Source organism: Gorilla gorilla, chromosome 20 (genome assembly GCF_029281585.2).
Source record: "Gorilla gorilla gorilla isolate KB3781 chromosome 20, NHGRI_mGorGor1-v2.1_pri, whole genome shotgun sequence".
Lineage (NCBI taxonomy): Eukaryota > Metazoa > Chordata > Mammalia > Primates > Hominidae > Gorilla > Gorilla gorilla.
Genome location: NC_073244.2, coordinates 20,447,245 through 20,467,353, shown reverse-complemented (window position 1 = coordinate 20,467,353; position 20,109 = coordinate 20,447,245). Strand labels below are relative to the sequence as shown.

General features: G+C 53.4%; 1 protein-coding gene across 1 annotated transcript; it reads left to right on the top strand.

Annotated features, from left to right (window-relative positions):
- The first annotated feature begins 9,436 nt into the window (after positions 1-9,436).
- On the top strand, positions 9,437-20,014 carry DDX39A (DExD-box helicase 39A). Its single transcript, XM_004060164.5, has 11 exons — positions 9,437-9,570; positions 15,625-15,836; positions 16,171-16,298; positions 17,234-17,326; positions 17,660-17,843; positions 18,499-18,617; positions 18,960-19,091; positions 19,188-19,297; positions 19,386-19,530; positions 19,649-19,796; positions 19,881-20,014. Exons 2-11 carry the CDS (start codon positions 15,629-15,631, stop codon positions 19,895-19,897), a joined length of 1,284 nt encoding a protein of 427 aa, XP_004060212.1. The 5' UTR covers positions 9,437-9,570; positions 15,625-15,628; the 3' UTR covers positions 19,898-20,014.
- Positions 20,015-20,109: the final 95 nt, after the last annotated feature.

Here is a 20,109-nt window from a genome sequence, read left to right as displayed (position 1 = left end):
GGGACCCCTGTGGCCTCTGAGTCTCAGTTTTCCCCGCTATAAAATGGGCACCGCCTTCTTTTTCGGGGCTGCTGCATGCAGATGGCGCTCCATAAATGCAGACTCGTGCCCAAGCGGAGAGTGGAGGCCTCTGCGGAATTTCTAGGGGATCTCCGGGCTCTGCAGAGCGTGCAGCTTTGTTCGTGGCCGCCGTCGGACCCTCACTCCTTCGGAAACCAGGCGAGGGAGCCAAACCTTGGTCTCCGGGGCTCCGGCAGGGAGCGCTCCCTGGCGGCAGTGCCTGCACATTGGCGCCCTTTGGGACCCGAGGAAGCGCCGTGGGCTGCGGGTACCTTGGTTACCCGTGGCTCTGCGTGGTTTCAGTCGTCCCAGAAACCAGGGCGCGATGTTTTCTCTCTTATTTTTTCCTCTGAGCAACTCTTTGGGAGATACTAACAACAGAAAGAGAGAAGGAGGAGAATTATGCTGATCCAGAACCCATCCAGCCGGGCATGGTGGCGCACGCCTGTAGTCCCAGCTACCAGGAGGCTGAGGCGGGAGGATCGCTTGAGCTCAAGAGGCTGAGAATGCATCACTGTGGGGAGAAATCATGATGCCCCTGCACTCCAGCCTGGGTGACAGAGCGAGACCCTGTCTAAAAAAAGAAAGAAAGAAAAACGGCTGGGTGCAGTGGCTCACCCCTGTAATCCCAGCCCTTTAGGAGGCCAAGGTGGGCGGTGGATGGATCACTGGAGGTCAGGAGTTCGAGACCAGCCTAGCCAATATAGTGAAACCCATCTCTACTAAAAAATATAAAATTAGCTGAACGTGGTGGCGCATGCCTGTAATCCCAGCTACTCGGGAGGCTGAGGCAGGAGAATCGCTTGAACCCAAGAGGTGGAGATTGCAGTGAGCCGAGATAGTGCCATTGCACACCAGCCTGAGCGACAGAGCAAGATTCCATCTAAAAAAAGAAAAAAGAGGGGGTCAGGTGTGGTGGCTCACACCTGTAATCCCAGCACTTTGGGAAGCAGAGGCAGGTGGATCACGAGGTCAGGAGATTGAGACCATCCTGGCTAACATGGTGAAACCCCGTCTCTACTAAAAATACAAAAAATTAGCCGTGCGTGGTGACGGGCGCCTGTAGTCCCAGCTACTAGGGAGGCTGAGGCAGGAGAATGGCATGAACCCAGGAGGCGGAGCTTGCAGTGTGCCGAGATCGCGCCACTGCACTCCAGCCTGGGCAACAGAGCGAGACTCCGTCTCAAAAAAAAAAAAAAAGAAAGAAAGAAAACAACAACAACACACACACAAGCCCAGAATTCACCCACATTTCACCTTTCCACTTTGTCGCATCCAGTCCCTACCATCACTCACCTGAACCAGTGTAGTCACCTCTCTCCTGGTCTCCTGGTTTTGCCCTCGCCCCCACAGTCTGTTCCCACAACAGCCCAAGGGAGCAGTGAACACATGAGATGGGGTATGCCCCTCCTCTGTCTAGAACCCTCCATGGCTCCCAGCTCACTCAGGGAAAAAACTCAGGTCCTCCCCACAGCCCACGAAGCTCTGCACCATCAGTTCTTACTTCTTCCCATCTCTCCCCCTTGCTCACTCTTTCCAGCCACATGAGCCTTCTAACTGTTTCTCAAATGCTTGTTGATTGAATAAAAGAAAGAACTCTGTGGCTGGGCGCAGTGGCTCCCACCTGTAATCCCAGCAATTTAGGAGGTCAAGGGGGGTGAATCACTTGAGGCCAGGAATTCGAGACCAGCCTGGCCAACATGGTGAAACCCCATCTCTACTAAAAAATTAAAAATTAGCCAGGTGTGCTGGCGGGCATCTGTATATCCAGCTACTTGAGAGACTGAGGCAGGAGAATGTTTGAACCTGGGAGGTGGAGGTTGCAATGAGCCAAGATCGCACCCCTGCACACCCCACTGGGTGATAGAGCAAGACTCTGTCAGAAAGAAAGAAAGAGAAAGAGAGAGAGAGAGAGGAAGGAAGGGAGGGAGGGGAAGGGAGAAAAAGAAAAGAACTCATGGCCAGGCATGGTGGCTCACGCCTGTCACCCCAGCACTTTGGGAGGCCCAGACAAGCGGATCACGAGGTCAGGAGATTGAGACCATCCTGGCTAACACGATGAAACCCCATCTCTACTAAAAATACAAAAAAGTAGCCGGGCGTGGTGGCGGGTGCCTGTAGTCCCAGCTACTCGGGAGGCTGAGGCAGGAGAATGGCGTAAACCTGGGAGGCAGAGGTTGCAGTGAGCTGAGATCACGCCACTGCACTCCAGCCTGGGGACAGAGCGAGACTCCAGCCTGGGGGACAGAGCGAGACTCCCTCTCAAAAAAAAAAAAAAAAAAAAAAACTCTGCAAGCTAGTTCTTTCATATTTATTTATTTATTTGTTTGTTTGTTTAGACAGAATTTCGCTCTTGTTGCCCAGGCTGAAGTGCGATGGCACGATCTCGACTCAACGCAACCTCTGCCTCCCTGATTCAAGCAATTCCCAGCCTTAGCCTCCTGAGTAGCTGGGATTACAGGCATGTGCCACCACACCCGGCTAATTTTGTATTTTTAGCAGAGATGGGGTTTCTCTACATTGGTCAGGCTGGTCTCGAACTCCTGACCTCAGGTGATCTGCCCACCTTGGCCTCCCAGAGTGCTGGGATTACAGGTGTGAGCCACCACGCCCAGCCTGATATTTATTTATTTAGAGACAGGGTCTCACTCTGTCACTCAGGCTGGGGTGCAGTGGCGCCATCACAGCTCACTGCAGCTTCCACCTTGCAGGTTTAAACGATCCTCCTACCTCAGCCTCCCAGGTAGCTGGGACCACAGGTGTGCACCACCATGTCTGGCTAGTTTTTTCAAAAAAATTTTTTGTGTGTGTGTAGATACCGGATCTCGTAATATTGCCCAGTCTGGTCTTGAACTCCTGGGCTCAAGCAATTCTTCTGCATTGGCCTCCTGAAATGCTGGGATTACAGGCATGAGCCATCAAGCTTGGCCCAAACTAGTTCTTTTGCTCCAGTTTTGCAGGTGAGTAAGCTGAGAAGTCCCTTACCCCAATCATCAAGCCAGGATGTCTATGGCCCTTTCCCTGAGAAACGAAGTAGCTCCCTCTAATTCTCCAGCCCACCCATTCTACAGATGAGGAGGACAAGGCAGAGTGAGGTTTCATGGGGGCCGAGGGATTGGGTTGTCTGGAACCACCTTGCACAGGGATGGGCCCTCCCTCCCCCACCTGTGAGGTCCCAGGCTGCCTCCCCCACCTGTGAGGTCCCAGGCTGCCTCCCCAGATGGAGCTGGGGAAACCAGCCAAATTCTTACTCCACCCTTCAGGCATTCATTTACTCAGTGAATATTTACAGAGACCCACTGGGGAGTTTGGAGGCACTGGAAATAAAGTTGCAGTTCAGGCCTTTTTTTTTTTTTTTTTGGAGACAAAGTCTCATTCTGTCACCCAGGCTAGAGTGCAGTGGGTGAGATCACAGCTCACTGCAGTGCAGCCTCAACCTCCCAGGTTCAAGTCATCCTCCCACCTCAGCCCCTTGAGTAGCTGGGACTGTAGGCATGCACTACCATGCCCAGCTAATTCTTTTTTTTTTTTTTAATTTTTTGCAGAGATGAAGTCTCACTGTGTTGCCCAGGATGGTCTTGAACTCCTGGCCTCAAGTGATCCTCCCGCCTCGGCCTCCCAAAATGCTGGGATTACAGGTGTGAGCCACCACGTCCAGCCACACTTTGTTTGCACTTTAAAAGGGGAGACGTGGCCAGGTGTGATGGCTCAAGCCTGTAATCCCAGCACTTTGGGAGGCCGAGGTGGGTGGATCACCTGAGATCAGGAGTTTGAGACCAGCCTGGCCAACATGGTGAAACCCCATCTGTACTAAAAATACAAAAAAAATTAGCTGGGTGTGGTGGTGAGTGCCTGTAGTCCCAGCTACTCGGGAGGCTAAGGCAGGAGAATCGCTTGAATCCGGGAGGTGGAGGTTGCAGCAAGCCAAGATTGCACCATTGCACTCCAGCCTGGGCAACAAGAGCAAGACTCCGTCTCAAAAAACAAACAAACCAAGAAAGGGGGCGGGGAGACATAGCCAGGCATGGTGGCGCACACCTGTAGTCCCAGCTACTCAGGAGGCTGAGGCACCAGAATTGCTTGAACCTGGGAGGCAGAAGTTGCAATGAGCCGAGATCACACCACCGTACTCCAGACTGGGCAACAAAGCAAGACTCCGTCTCAAAAACAATAAAAATAAAAAAGGAGCGGGGGGAGGGGTGGTGGTTGCTGGGCACAGTGGCTCATGCCTGTAATCCCAGCACTTTGGGAAGCCGAGACAGGTGGATCACCTGAGGTCAGGAGTTCGAGACCATCCTGGCCAACATGGCAAAACTCCGCCTCTACTAAAAATACAAAAATTAGCCGGGTGTGGTGGCACACGCCTGTAATCCCAACTACTAGGGAAGCTGAGGTAGGAGATCGCTTGAGCCCAGGAGGCAGAGGTTGCAGTGAGCCAAGATCGTGCTACTGCACTCCAGCCTGGGAAACAGAGCAAGACAAAAAAAAAAAAAAAAACCAGTGTCGGGGGGAGAGACAAAGGACTAATTGTACAATCTCAACAAAGTATGATAACTGCACCGGCACATCCTTGCAGCTGTTCTTACCCCTCTCTAATTCACTCTGGGGCCTTGGAAATCCTAAATCACGCCATCACCATCCCTGCTTCTCCCTGCTAGAAAACGTGCCTGTGCCTGGTTTCCCAGCAGACTTAGGAAAAACTTCATACTCCTCACTTGGTCTACAAGGTGGTCTTGTCAGACTTCTCTGCCCACCTGTCCAAACACCTCACTCTCCTCACCCCCATCCAGCAACATTAGCCTTCACTATGTTCTTCAAATAGTCTCACCTTGGCCAGGCACAGTGGATCATGCCTGGAATCCCAGGACTTTGTGAGGCTGTGTCAGGTTGATCACCTTAGGTCAGGAGTTCGAGACCAGCTTGGCCAACATGGTGAAACCCCATCTCTACTGAAAATACAAAAAAAAATTAGCCAGCTGTGGTGGCAGATGCCTATAATCCCAGCTACTTGGGAGGCGGAGGCTCGAGAATCGCTTGAACCCAGGAGGTGGAGGTTGCAGTGAGCCAAGATTGTGCCACTGGGCTGTGCGTGCCTGTAATCCCAGCACTCTGGGAGGCAGAGGCAGGTGGATCACCTGAGGTGAGGAGTTGAAGACCAGCCTGACCAACATGGTGAAACCTGTCTTTATTAAATACAAAAAATTAGCTGGATGTGGTGGTGGGTGCCTGTAATCCCAGCTACTTGGGAGGCCAAGGCAGAAGAATTGCTTGAACCTGGGAGGCGGAGGTTGCAGTGAGTCGAGATTGCACCAGTGCACTCCAGCCTGGGCAACAAGAGTGAAACTCCATCTAAAAAAATAAAAAAAATTAGCTGGGTGTGGTGGCCGGCGCCTGGAATCCCAGCTACTCAGCAGGCTGAGGCAGGAGAATCGCTTGAACCAGGGAGGCGGAGGTTGTAGTGAGCTGAGATCATGCCATAGCACTCCAGCCTGGGTAATAGAACAAGACTCTCTCAGAAAAAAAAAAAAAAAAAAAAAGGCCAGCGATTGGCTCATGCCTGCAATCCCAACACCTTGGGAGGCTGAGGCGGGCGGGTCATGAGGTCAGGAGTTCGAGACCAGCCTGACCCACATAGTGAGACACCATCTCTATGGAAAATACAAACATTAATTGGGCGTGGTGGTGCTCGCCTGTAATCCCAGCTACTTGGGAGGCTGAGGCAGGAGAATAACTCAAACCTGGGAGGCAGAGATTGCATTGAGCCAAGATCATGCCATTGCACTCCAGCCTGGGCAATAGAGTGAGACTCCACCTCATAAAAAAAAAAAAAAAAAAAGGCGAGGCGCGGTGGCTGACGCCTGTAATCCCAGTACTTTGATAGGCCAAGGCAGGTGGATCACGAGGTCAGGGGTTCAAGACCAGCCTGGCCAAGATGGTGAAACCCCATCTCTCCTAAAAATACAAAAATTATCTGGGTGTTGTGGCGGGCACCTGTAATCCCAGCTACTTGGGTGGCTGAGGCAGAGAACTGTTTGAACCTAGGAGGCAGAGGCTGCAGTGAGCCGAGACAGTGCCATGCACTCTGGCCTGGGTGACAGAGCAAGACTCCGTTTCAAATAAAAAACAAAAATCATGCCACTGCATTCCAGCCTGGGCAACAGAGTGAGACCAAAAAAACAAAAAAACAAACCACCTCCCACCGTCAGAAAAAAAACAAACAAAAACAAATAGTCTCACCTTACTTCCAACCACATGGCCCTTGCACTGGCTATTATCTGTTCTGGAATGCTTTTCTATCACATCTTTCCAGGGCTGGCCGCTTTTGCTCATTTAGTTATCTGTTTAAATGTAACATCTTCTGAGCAATCTTCCTAGACCACACCGACGTCATTTCTGGCCCTTGGCCCTGTTTGATTATTTTGCATGTTACTCGTCCCTGAAATTGCACAGAGCCTGTGCTACGTCCGTCTTTGTGAAAGGAATGAGTGGGCACAGTATGAGGTATCAGGCGAAAGGTATCCCAGACTGCAAAGGCTGGAGGGGGTAGCTGTCGCACTTCAGAGGAAGCAGTCAGTGTAGGCTTCCCTGAAGGGCAGGTACTGGAGTAAACTTGGGAAAGACAAGCTAGAAAATTGCAAGGTGGGCTGGGCGCGGTGGCTCACGCCTGTAATCCCAGCACTTTGGAAGGCCGAGGCGGGTGGATCACGAGGCCAGGAGATTGAGACCGTCCTGGCTAACACGGTGAAACCCTGTCTCTACTAAAAATACAAAAATTAGCCGGGCGCGGTGGCTCACACCTGTAATCCGAGCACTTTGGATGGCCGAGACGGGAGGATCACAATGTCAGGAGTTGGAGAGCAGCCTGGCCAATATGGTGAAACCCTGTCTCTACCAAAAATATAAAAATTAGGTGTGGTGGTGGGTGCCTGTAGTCCCAGCTACTCGGGAGGCTGAGGCAGGAGAATCGCTTGAACCTGGGAGGCAGAGGTTGCAGTGAGCCGAAATCATGCCACTGCACTCCAGTCTGGGCGACAGAGCAAGACTTTCTCAAAAAAAAAAAAAAAAAAGGACTAAGCGTAGTGCCTCAGGCCTGTAGTCCCAGTACTTTGGGAGGCAGAGGTGGGAGGATTGCAGAGGACAGGAGTTCTAGACCAGCCTGGGCAGCATAGGGAGAGCATCATCTTTAGTTATTATTATTATTATTATTATTATTGAGACAAAATCTTGCTCTGTCACCCAGGCTGAAGTGTAATGGCATGATCTCGGCTCACTGCAACCTCTGCCTCCCAGGTTTAAGCAATTCTCCTGTCTCAGCCTCCTGAGTAGCTGGGATTACAGGCGTGTGCCACCACGCCTGGCTAATTTTTTGTGTTTTTAGTAGAGATGGGGTTTCACCATGTTGGCCAGGCTGGTCTCGAGCTCCTGACCTCAAGTGATCCACCCACCTCAGCTTCCCAAAGTGCTGGGATTACAGGCAGGAGCCACTGGGCCCAGCTTCTAGTTATTTTTTAATGATACTAAAGAGAAAGAAAGGAACAGAATGATGCAGTCTGATACCATTCGTATCAAACACACACACACACACACACACACACACACACACACATATATGTAAAGTGGAAAGATGTATAAAGTAAAGGAGGCTGGGCGGGGTGGCTCATGCCTATAATCCTAGCACTTTGGGGAGGCAGAGGCGGGAAGATTGCTTGAGCTCAGGAGTTCCAGAGCAGCCTGGACAACATGGCAAAACCCCATTTCTTCTAAAAAATACAAAAATTAGTGGGCCAAGGAGGTGGAGGTTACAGTGAGCTGAGATCTCACCTGGCACTATGGCCCGAGTGACAGCCAGACTGTTTATTTTTTTATTTTTATTTATATTATGTAATTTTATTTTTTGAGACGGAGTCTTGCTCTGTCGCCCGGGCTGGAGTGCTGTGGCGCAGTCTCGGCTCACTGCAAGCTCCGCCTCCCGGGTTCACGCCATTCTCCTGCCTCAGCTTCCCGAGTAGCTGGGATTACAGGCGCCAGCCAACACGCCCGGCTAATTTTTCTATTTTTAGTAGAGACGGAGTTTCACCATGTTGGCCAGGCTGGTCTCAAACTCCTGACCTAAGGTAATCCACCCACCTCGGCCTCCCAAAGTGCTGGGATTACAGGTGTCAGCCACCACGCTCGGCCTGCAAAACCCCACCTTTACAAAATTTTTAAAAATTAGCTGGGCATGATAGGTAACAAGAGTGACACCCTGAAGAAAGAAAGAAGAAAGTGGAGGGAAAGAGGGAGGAAGGATGATAGGAAAATAAATCTGCCAGGATCTAATAAAGCTTAGTGACCATGCCACCATGCCACTCCTAAGTATTTAAAATAAATGAAAATTTATCTTCCCCAAAATACTCTTACAGTACAAGCTCTATTAACAGTGGCCAAAGACCGGAAACAATCAATTGGCCAAGAACAGGTGAGTGAAACTATATTGGCTACATTATAGTATAGCCACACAATGAAATACCACTCAGCAGTAAAAAATAACGAGCTGTTGATATCCCCACAACATGGACAACTCTCAAAAACACTTTGCTGCGGCCAGGCAGGGTGGCTCATATAATCCCAGCACTTTGGGAGGCGGAGATGGGCAGATCACATGAGGCCAGGAGTTCGAGACCAGCCTGGCCAACATGGCGAAACCCCTCTCTACTAAAAATATGAAAATTAGCCAGGTGTGGTGGCGGGCGCCGGCAGTCTCAGCTACTCAGGAGGCTGAGGCAGGAGAATCGTTTGAACCCGAGAGGCGGAGGTTGTGGTGAGCAGAGATCGCCACTGCACTCCAGCCTAGGTGACAGAGCCAGACTCCGTCTCAAAAAAACAGCTTTGTTGAGCAAAAGTCAGACACAAAAGACAACCTATTGCATGCTTCTACTAACGTGAAATTCAAGGAGACAAAACTATCGTGGAGCTATAGAAATCCAAATACTGAAAAATGTTCTGTCCATTTGAGTCATTCCAAGCTCCCTATTCTTTTCAGAGCCTACACTGTGGAGGACCCCCAGGCCGTAGACTGATAGCAACTGGGACAGTTCTGGTTTCAGCGCCCAGCGCAGACGCCACTCTTCGAAAGGGTGGGGCACACGCCAAAACGCAATCATCTGGTCTTCAGTTATCAGTACTAAACATGGCGGCTCCCACCGAGCACCACACCCAGATCACGAGACCGCGCGCTGTCGGAGCCAGTCTGTCGGCTCACTGGGGCGCGCCTACTTTTAGATTGACCAATAAACGCGAGGCGTAAGGCACGCCCTCTTTCTTCCCGTCTCCGCCAATAATCTCCCGGCCCCTTCCACAGGACCCAATCACCGCTTCGGCCTCTCTTGAATGAAAAGGCAGCGGCCCAGTGAGCAGAGCAGCAGCCCGACGCAAGAGGCAGGAAGCGCGGCAGCTCGTGTCTGAGCGCCCGGCGGAAAACCGAAGTCAGAAGGCTCTGTTAGCAGCACGCGGAGAAGAACGGGGAGCCAGGTGAGCAGCAGATCCCGGGCGCGGGGCCGCGGTGTGGGGACGTCTGAACTGAGAGCGAGAGGACGAGGGGAGACGTTGGGATCTAAGGGGAGGAGGAGAAAGGGTCGCGAGACGGTGGGGGCGGGGCGGTTGGTGTGTCAGAGCGCTGTGTGTTGGCCGTTGGGCACCGGGGCGCATGCGCTAGGGGTGGGCCAGCCGTTGGCGCGCGGTGCTCCGGGCTCGGGGCACGCTTCTGGGAGGGGCTGTCATGGCCTACGGCGCTCCGAGCCCCACTTGGAGTCTGTCAGTTCGTCCGAATAGACCCCGCGGCGGCCTGGGGCCATTTGGAGAGGGACGAGGGGGTGACGCCGGGGTCTGGGGCCTGGGTGGGAGAAGTTGGAGCTTCCAGTTGTCAGGGGTTTCTTTGGGTCCGAGGGACTTGATCCCTTTCCCACTCTACCTTCTTCTTGGTCTACTTTTTACGGGATTCGGGATTCTGAGATTTAGAGCAAATAAGACTTTATTTTGGAAGGCCGGGCGCGGTGGCTCTTGTAATCTCAGTACTTTGGGAGAGACCAAGGAGGGCGGATCACTTGAGGTCAGGAGTTCGAGACCAGCCTGGCCAACATGGTGAAACCTCGTCTCTACTCAAAATACAAAAAAAAAATCAGCCGAGCGTGGTGGCGAGCGCATGTGGTCCCAGCTACTCGGGAGGCTGAGGCACGAGAATCTCTTGAACCCGGGAGGTGGAGGTTACAGTGAGCCGAGATCGCTACACTGCACTCCAGCCTGGGTGACAGAGCGAGATTCTGCCTCAAAAAAAAAAAAAACCGGAATGAAAAAAAGACTTTCTTTTGGAAATAGGAGTCCCCAGGTGGGAATAAACTCAGGGGTGGAAAGCCTGCCTGGGGACACTTGAGGGTAACTGGGTACACGTGGCGTGTCTGGGTTGTGAGTTCCCCGCTGTCACCTTTCAAGTTCATGCGCTCCTGGCGCCTGAGCGGTCATGGCCACCCACTTTGGGCGGGGAAAACCCCGCCGGATCCTTTCCTGATCTAATCAGTTTTGAGCTTTAGATCCTGTCCATCCCGGTTTCTCGAAAATTTTATCGTAGCAGATTTGGTTTACCCCAATTTATTTATCTCTTTCTTTCTTTCTTTTTTTTTTTTTTTTTTTTTTTTTGAGACAGAGCCTTGTTCTGTCGCCCAGGCTGGAGTGCAGTGACACTATCTCGGCTCACTGCAGCCTCCGTCTTCCGGGTTCAAGCAAGCACATCCGGCTAATTTTTGTATTTGTAGTAGAGACGGGTTTTCACCATGTTGCCCAGGCTTGTCTCTAATTCCCGACTTCAAGTGATCCGCCCGCTTCGCCTCCCAAAGTGCTGGGATTACAGGCATGAGCCACCACGCTGGGCCCCAATTTCTTTTTTTAAATTTATTTTTCTTGAGAAAGGGTCTCCCTCTGTCACCCAGGCTGGAATGCCATGGCGCCATCACTGGCAGCCTCGACCTCCTGGCTCAAGCGATCCTCCCGGCACAGCCTCCCAAGTAGCTGGGACTACAGGCCCGTGCCACCACACCGGGCTAATTTTTTTTTTTTTTAATTTCTACTTATTTATTTTTTAGCCTTTGCTACATAGAAGGTGCCCCTTGGGCTGTGTGTTTTTTAAGTTTTTTTAAGTTTTAGGGTACATGTGCACAACGTGCAGGTTTGTTACATATGTATACATGTGCCATGTTGGTGTGCTGCACCCGTTAACTCGTCATTTGCATTAGGTATATCTCCTAATGCTATCCCTCCCCCCTTCCCCCACCCACCCGGCTACTTTTTTAAAAATTGTTTTTGTATAGATGCGGTCTCGACTTATTGTCTATGTTGGTCTCGAACTCCTGGGCTCAAGCCATCCTCCCACGCTGGCTTCTCAAAGTGCTGGGATTACAGAAGTGAGGCACCATGCCCAGCCTGCCCCAAATTTATTTCCCCACCAACAAAACAACTTTGCTTTATTTCCTTAAAATACACCATCTCTTGGCCACCTAGATTTGGAGCCCAGAATAGACTGTGGCTTTTCTCTACCCGTGGATTGGTCAGGGGATGTTCCTGTCTTGTGGCATGTCCCACCCTTTCTTTCCTTACCTCACGCCCCTACCCTGGTTACTTCTCTTTCATTTGGTGACTGGTTTTCCCTGCTACTGGTCTTAACCTCCCCCTTCATCAGAGGAGTAAATTACAGTACTCTTGGGCAGATCCTGATTGAGTGGCTCAGCTCCAATCTAATTAGCAATTCCCTATTGCTTAACAAGTACACAGGCCCAGGCTGGGCGTGGTAGGTGGCTCATTCCTGTAATCCCAGCACTTTGGGAGGCAGAGGCAGGAGGTTTGCTTGAGTCCAGGAGTTCACGACCAGCCTGGGAAACATGGTGAAACCCTGTCTCTACTAAAACAAAAATTAGCCAGGCGTGGTGGCATGCACCTGTAGTCCCAGCTACACAGGAAGCTGAGGTGGTAGACTCACTGGGCCTGGGAGGTCGAGGCTCCAGTGAGCTATGATTGCACCACTGCACTCCAGCCTGGGTGACAGAGCGAGACCCTGTCTCAAAAAACAAACAAACAAACACATGCCCTGTGTGGCTGACCAGCTCTTCCAGCTTTGTCTTCTGCCCTGACGCCAGCCAGCTAGTCCTACTCTCCATACCGGAAAAGGCTCTGGTGCTTTTCGGACTGACCTTTCTTAGCTCCTGTTTTCCCTGCTGCCTGGGAAGTGACCCCTTCAGATTGCCTGTTTGAAGGGTCAAATAAAGAGACACGTTCAACGCTGCCTGAACGCCTTTATTCTAGTTCCGTTTATTCAGCCATTGTTATGGAGTGCTTATTAGCTGTTCTCACAGGGCAGGGCTGACTGGAAGTGGTGCTGTTTTAGTTGGGGCTGTGAGGAAATGCCTTTCTGGAGCAAAGGAGGCCCAAAAGAAGTGGGGGATTTGTGACGCTTCCAGGCAGCAGGAACAGCAAGTGCAAAGGTGCTGAGGTGTGTTTGAGACATGGCAGCAAGGCTGGCGAGTGAGGGGCAATGGGGGAGATGAGGTATGAGTATAGAGGAGTCGGGTTAGGAGGGGCCCGGTAGGCTGACTTTGTGAGGACTCGAGTTTTTTTCTAAGCACAGTAGGAACCCATTAAAAGTTTTGAGCAGAATAGTGATGTACTCTTAGGGTTTTTTTTTTTTTTTTTTTTTGAGACAGAGTCTTGCTCTGTCGCCCAGGCCGGAGGGCCATGGTGTGATCTCAGCTCTCTGCAACCTCTGCCTCCTAGGTTCAAGTGATTCTCCTGCCTCCGAGTAGCTGGGATTACAGGTACCCGCCACCACACCTGGCACATTTTTGGTATTTTTAGTAGAGATGGGGTTTCACCATGTTGGTCAGGCTGGTCCTGGACTCCTGACCTCAGGTGGTCCGCCTGCCTCGGCCTCCCAAAGTGCTGGGATTACAGGTGTGAGCCACTGCGCCTGGCCGTGACTTAGTTTGATAGGGTCTTTCTGGCTGCTCTGGGGAGGGGCTGGGGGATGGCAACAGGGAAACCAGGGAGGAGGATATTGGCTTAATTCAGGCAAGAGATGATGGCACCTACATGTCCAGCTGACAGTGGTTAAGCAAAATGTAGTATGTTGGTGAGACGGAACATTAGGTGACCATGGAAAGAAATGAGGCCAGGTGTGGTGGCTCACACCTGTAATCCCAGCACTTTGGAAGGCCGAGGTGGGCGGATCCCCTGAGCCCACAAGTTGGAGATCAGCTTGGGCAACATGGTGAAACCCCATCTCTGTTACAAATACAAAAATTAGTGGTGGCGGGTGCATGTAGCTCCTGCTACTAGGGAGGCTGAGGTGGGAAGATCGCTTGATTGAGCCCGGGAGGCAGAGGTTGAAGTGAGCTTTGATTGGGCCACTGCACTCCAGCCTGGGCAACAGAGTAAGACCTTGTCTCAAAGAGGGGGAAGAAAAAAGGAAGGGAGTACTGATGATGTGGTAGAGCACACTGTGCTGAGTGAAAGAAGCCAGACACAAAATGTCACAAATTGTAAGATTTCATTTATGTGAAATGTCCACAACAACAGGCAAATCCATAGAAACAGAAAGCAGATTAGTGGTTGCCCGGGGCTGGGGTGGGGTGTTTAGGGTATGGATATGTAAAGGGTACAGGAGCTTTTATTTCAAGGTGATGAAGTATTCTAAAATTGCACATGTGGTAGTGGTTGCACATGTCTGTGACTACCCTAAAAACCACTGAATTATCTGCCTTAAGTGGTGAGTTGTATAGCATGTAAATATCTCTGTGAAGCTTTTCTTTTTTTTTTTTTTTTTCAGGCTGGAGTGAAGTGGCGTGATTTCAGCTCATCACAACCTTAAACCTCCCGGGTTTAAGCAATTTTTCTGCCTCAGCTTCCTGAGTAGCTGGGATTATAGGCGCCTGCCACCATGCCTGGCTAAATTTTTGTATTTTTAGTAGAGATGGGGTTTCACCATGTTGGTCAGGCTGGTCTCGAACTCCTGACTTCAGGTGACCCACCCGCCTTGGTCTCTCAAAAGTGCTGGGATTACAGGCGTGAGCCACCGCGCGCGGCCTGTAAAGCTGTTCTAGTTAAAAATAATAATAATAATAAGGCCAGGCGCGGTGGCTCACACCTGTAATCCCAGCACTTTAGGAGGCTGAGGTGGGTAGATCATGAGGTCAGGAGTTTGAGACCAGCCTGACCAACATGGTGAAACCCTGTCTCTACGAAAAGTACAAAAATTAGCTGGGCATGGTGGCAAGCACCTGTAATCCCAGCTACTCAAGAGGCTGAGGCATGAGAATCTTGAACCCTGGAGGTGGAGGTTGCAGTGAGCCGAGGTTGCGCCACTGCACTGCAGCCTGGGTGACAGCAAGACTCCGTCTCAATAATAATAATAATAATAATAATAATAATAATAATAATAATAAAACAGGTGATAGCAGCTTGGGGCCAGCATGGTAGCATAGGTGAGAACTGGCCAGAGGGCCTTGGTGGGATTCACTGCCTCATGGACAGGGAGGTTGAGAGAGAGAAAACAGCCATTGAGACAATGGAATTGCTGTTTCTGAGCCAGGAATGAGTGACAGCGAGGCCAGAAGTGGCCTAGGATCCTCAGCATCCAGCCTCAGGAAGAATTGTAGCAGCTGTCACCCTCTGCTCCACCCCCCCACTGGAGTCTGGGGTAGGGGAGGAGGACGAAAGACAATTGTCCTCATGTTTGGGTCCCTTGCACCCAGCAGGCACTTGGTATGCATTAGATTAATAAAGCAAAGAGGTAGGCAGACTTTGTATTAATTCCATTTTCCATCTTCTCAGCTTTATTTTTATTGGCCCAGGCCCAATAGGACGCCTTTCATGAGAGCACTTAATTATTCCCCTGTGCAGACCACAGAGAGTGGGAGAAGCTGGCGCTGGGGAGATACTGCTTGCTCTCTCACAAACTCAGTTCCCACCAGCATCCTGGCAGCCCTACCCCTGGGATCTTTGGGCTCCTGCCCCATGAAAGCCCAGTGGGTTCCTTGGGGAGTGATAGGGAGGGGGCTTCTCTGGGCTGAGTAGTCTGAGGAGGTTCACTGGAGCTGAGGCTTGCGTGTGGAGAAGGAGGCATTTGTGCAGAGACCTGGGGGCAGAGCATTCCTGGCGGTGACAGCCAGGTTCAAAGGCTTGGGGCAGGGGCTCCAGGGGTCTGAGCAGCTGAACAAGGCTGGGGGTGGTGTGGGATGAGGTGAGCAGGGGTCAAACCAAGGGGATTGCCTGGCATGTGGTGAGAGTTGGGATTTTAACTCTGTGAGCCATGGGAAGCCCTTGGAGGTGGAGGGTGTTCTGTCTGTGGGTGTGGCCAGCGGGGCATGGGGGAGAGATGGGGTAGCTTGGGGGTGGGGAGGTGGAGACAGGGCGAAGCTGCGAGGTGCAGCCCAGGTAGAGCTGACGGGCTCGCTCATGGAAGGAGGCGGCAGAGAATGCCGTTTGAATGAAGCTTCATCATCCTTCTGTGCCCACTCGCGGGACACTGCCTCTCTCTCTTCTCAGCATCATGGCAGAACAGGATGTGGAAAACGATCTTTTGGATTACGATGAAGAGGAAGAGCCCCAGGCTCCTCAAGAGAGCACACCGGCTCCCCCTAAGAAAGACATCAAGGGATCCTACGTTTCCATCCACAGCTCTGGCTTCCGGGACTTTCTGCTGAAGCCGGAGCTCCTGCGGGCCATCGTGGACTGTGGCTTTGAGCATCCTTCTGAGGGTACGCCTTCTGGGTGTTATCCTCTTGCCCAGGTCCTCACCAAGACAAGACCAGCCCTGCCCGCCCAGAGCGGTGCTGCCTCCAGTGTGCCGTGGGTGAGGGAGGGGCCCGTCCGTCCTGCGGATCAGTTGTGCCCAGCGGGGCCTGTGGCTGCCCTCGGCAGCGGGGCGTTCTGCTTTGATCAGGCGGATACCCCAGCCCTGCAGGTGTCTGTCGCCTTGTCCGGACTCGGCCTCTTCTGATTGCCCTCACTGTGGGCCCCCGGTCAACTGGTGAGGATCCTGCACGGGGTTGCATCCAGGTTCTCGTCCCTCACGCTCTGCTTCTCCTGCAGTCCAGCATGAGTGCATTCCCCAGGCCATCCTGGGCATGGACGTCCTGTGCCAGGCCAAGTCCGGGATGGGCAAGACAGCGGTCTTCGTGCTGGCCACCCTACAGCAGATTGAGCCTGTCAACGGACAGGTGGGTGGGCTCCTCCCTTCCTGGCCCCACCCTGCCTGTGGCGGCGGAAGTAGAGTAGGCTGGATGGGGTGGCTCACACCTGTTAGCCCAGTGCTTTGGAAAGCTGAGGCTGGAGGATCGCTTGAGCCCAGGAAGTCGAGGCTGCAGTGTGCTATGATCACACCACTGCACTCCAGCCTGGGTGACAGGTAGACTCCATCTCAAAAAATAATTAGTTATAACAAAAATTAGAAATTGCCAATAAGCCAAAATAACTGGAAAGTGCCCACAGTTTGCCCCTTGCCCCAGAGGCATCGTTGTTGCCACTTACCTAGAGAGTGTCCATCTATGAAGGTTGGGTTGCCCCGAATATAGCTGTCACCACTGTCCTTGCTGTTAGGCCCTGGCTGTCTTCTCCCATTGTCTTGTGTGCCACTATCTTGGGGAGACACTTCAGTGAATTCTGGTGTCTTGCTCCCGAGTCAGGCCGGGTGCACATCTTTGGGCTTCATATTGGCGCCCGTGCCCTCGTTATCTCAGAGCACATCCTGAAGGATGAAGGTGCTGTGGAGGGCTGTGGTGTGGTCCAGTGTCTGATGGCATGGGTGGGAAGACCGGGGCCGCCAGAGTGCCAAGATTCAGGAAATCCTTAGAGGGCCAGGTCCCATGTCACCCAGGCAGGCCAGGTCTAACCATTACGTTATGCGGGCCATTTTCCGTTCCATTTTCTGTTTCTCATTGTGGGTCCTGGTGTTGGGAGACAGGTTTCAATAGCTGTGGGAGGGTATAGGGAGTGAGGGGTGGGGAAGGGCCGTGAGAAGTGGGAGGCATTTGGACTGGGTCTTCAAATGGCCTGTGATGTTGGGTGCAGTGTCAGGGGGACTGGGTTGGGTGGACTCTGGTGGGGAGGGGGTTTAGGACACTGCCTAAGGCCCTCTTCTTATGCCACTTCCCAGGTGACAGTCCTGGTCATGTGCCACACGAGGGAGCTGGCCTTCCAGATCAGCAAGGAATATGAGCGCTTTTCCAAGTACATGCCCAGCGTCAAGGTGAGTCCCTTGGGCCGGACTGGACCAGGCGCCACTTGGTTTCTGCAGCTTTGTTAGCCTCGGCTCTGGCCCAGCCAGCATTTACCAAGCTTGGCAGGGGCAGCTGCCTTTGAGGTTTGCGGTGGTTTTTGCTCCTTAAAAGCCTGATGAATTATGCATGGCTCCCAGGGGCCTGCGCAGGTCCCAGCCTGGGGCTGCCTTTGAGTGGAGCCCTGGGAGGCTCTCAGGCCTGCCTTGGTCCCCTGAGGCCTCCTGTTCGCAGGTGCTGGGCCGTGCAGGTCGGGGCCTTGGGCCGTGTATCAGCATGGAGCAGTTTCCTCCTCATCCCCATAGGTGTCTGTGTTCTTCGGTGGTCTCTCCATCAAGAAGGATGAAGAAGTGTTGAAGAAGAACTGTCCCCATGTCGTGGTGGGGACCCCGGGCCGCATCCTGGCGCTCGTGCGGAATAGGAGCTTCAGCCTAAAGAATGTGAAGCACTTTGTGCTGGACGAGTGTGACAAGATGCTGGAGCAGCTGGGTGAGTCCTCTGCCCTTGCAGCCCCAGCTGAGAGTCAGTGACTAGGCGGGCCCCATAGCAGGTGGAAGGCTCTTGAGTGGGTCACATGGGCGGCCGGCAGGCGGGGCTCCTTTGGTGATCTTAGGGAAAGCTCTGCTGCTGGCAGAGGGATGTGCTGTTTCTGAGCCCAAGCCGAATGGGACCACGGGGCCCAAGCAAGCCCCCGTCCCTCCTGGACGTAAAGGCATGCGCACATACCTCTGGGGAGTATGAGGCTTCTGCCACCTGTTGGGTTGGTTCCAGGCCCCGCCTGCCCTCAGTGAGCCCTGACAGGGCCGGTGGGAGATGGGCTTGTGTCCTGGGAGGCAGCTGCAGCTCTCACCCCAGCGGCTGTCTCTGCCTCAGGCTCCCCTCCCTGAAGCGTGGCTCGAGGCGCACGGGCACGGCTGCTCCGCGCCAGCGTGTAAGTGGATTGCAGCTCCTCCCGCGCCTGCGCTCGCTGGCCACCCCCCAGCCCCTCAGGCACCAGGACTGGCCACTCCCGCGGCTCACTCTGCCCTCGTCACGGTGCCACTGGCTCCCTGGCACAGGTTGGGAGGGGTCTGGGTCTGGTCTGGGGTGGGGGTCCTGCATGGCAGACGCTCATGCCCACCCATGTCTTGCCCTCCCCACCCAGACATGCGGCGGGATGTGCAGGAGATCTTCCGCCTGACACCACATGAGAAGCAGTGCATGATGTTCAGCGCCACCCTGAGCAAGGACATCCGGCCTGTGTGCAGGAAGTTCATGCAGGATGTGAGTAGGGCGAGAGTGGCAGCTTCGGCCTTCCCCAGGGGCCTGGAGCCTGGGGCCCCAGGACACCAGCACGGCCCACATGGCACGGAGGATGCTGGGATGCTGGGAGCCGGCGGAGCCTCCTTTCCTCCCCTCGGTCTTGTCAAACTGGGAGTCAAGCTTGGTCCACACCTGAGTCGGGCCAGAGCTTACATCCACATTTTGAGCGATGTTTACCGAGGTCTGGTGCAGCAGGTCCTCTGGGAAGTGTCGCACAAAGGAGTCGCCCACTGGAAGGTTCTGGGCAGGCGAGATGCCCAGAGGTGATCCCTGCCCGCCCCTCCCACCTCCCTTCCCACACAGCCCATGGAGGTGTTTGTGGACGATGAGACCAAGCTCACGCTGCACGGCCTGCAGCAGTACTACGTCAAACTCAAAGACAGTGAGAAGAACCGCAAGCTCTTTGATCTCCTGGATGTGCTGGAGTTTAACCAGGTGACACTTCCATCAGCCTGTCCTGGGGCTCTGGACCTTCGGGAGGTCACTGGGCCACAGGGACTGTGTGGCCCTGACTGCCACTCCTTCCCTCAGGTGATAATCTTCGTCAAGTCAGTGCAGCGCTGCATGGCCCTGGCCCAGCTCCTCGTGGAGCAGAACTTCCCGGCCATCGCCATCCACCGAGGCATGGCCCAGGAGGAGCGGTGAGTGCGAGCCGCCCGCCAAGGCTGCAGGGAGCACCACCAGGAGCCCAGTGTCTGACGGCCTCCACTTGTTTCTCCTGCACCCCAGCCTGTCACGCTATCAGCAGTTCAAGGATTTCCAGCGGCGGATCCTGGTGGCCACCAATCTGTTTGGCCGGGGGATGGACATCGAGCGAGTCAACATCGTCTTTAACTACGACATGCCTGAGGACTCGGACACCTACCTGCACCGGGTGAGCAGCCTCACGGGCATGTTGCTTTCCCCTGGCGGTGGGGTGGGGCCCCAGCCCTGCTTTTCCTCAAGTCCTGAGGTAGTACCTGTGGCCTGACCCTGATCCTGTCTGCCTGCAGGTGGCCCGGGCGGGTCGCTTTGGCACCAAAGGCCTAGCCATCACTTTTGTATCTGACGAGAATGATGCCAAAATCCTCAATGACGTCCAGGACCGGTTTGAAGTTAATGTGGCAGAACTTCCAGAGGAAATCGACATCTCCACATACAGTAAGTGCCTTGGGCAGGGCCAGGGGTCTGGGGCAGAGGGTTCCTCCCCCGGCCCTTCGGTTCACTGCATCTCATGTCTTACAGTTGAGCAGAGCCGGTAACCACCACGTGCCAGAGCCGCCCACCCGGAGCCGCCCGCATGCAGCTTCACCTCCCCTTTCCAGGCGCCACTGTTGAGAAGCTAGAGATTGTATGAGAATAAACTTGTTATTATGGAAGCCTGGCTCCCACCCCATCTCTTTCTTGGTCATCTTGGCCTTTCACGGACACCCTGGGCCCGGCCTCTGAATCACCACCAGCAGGCAAGGCCATC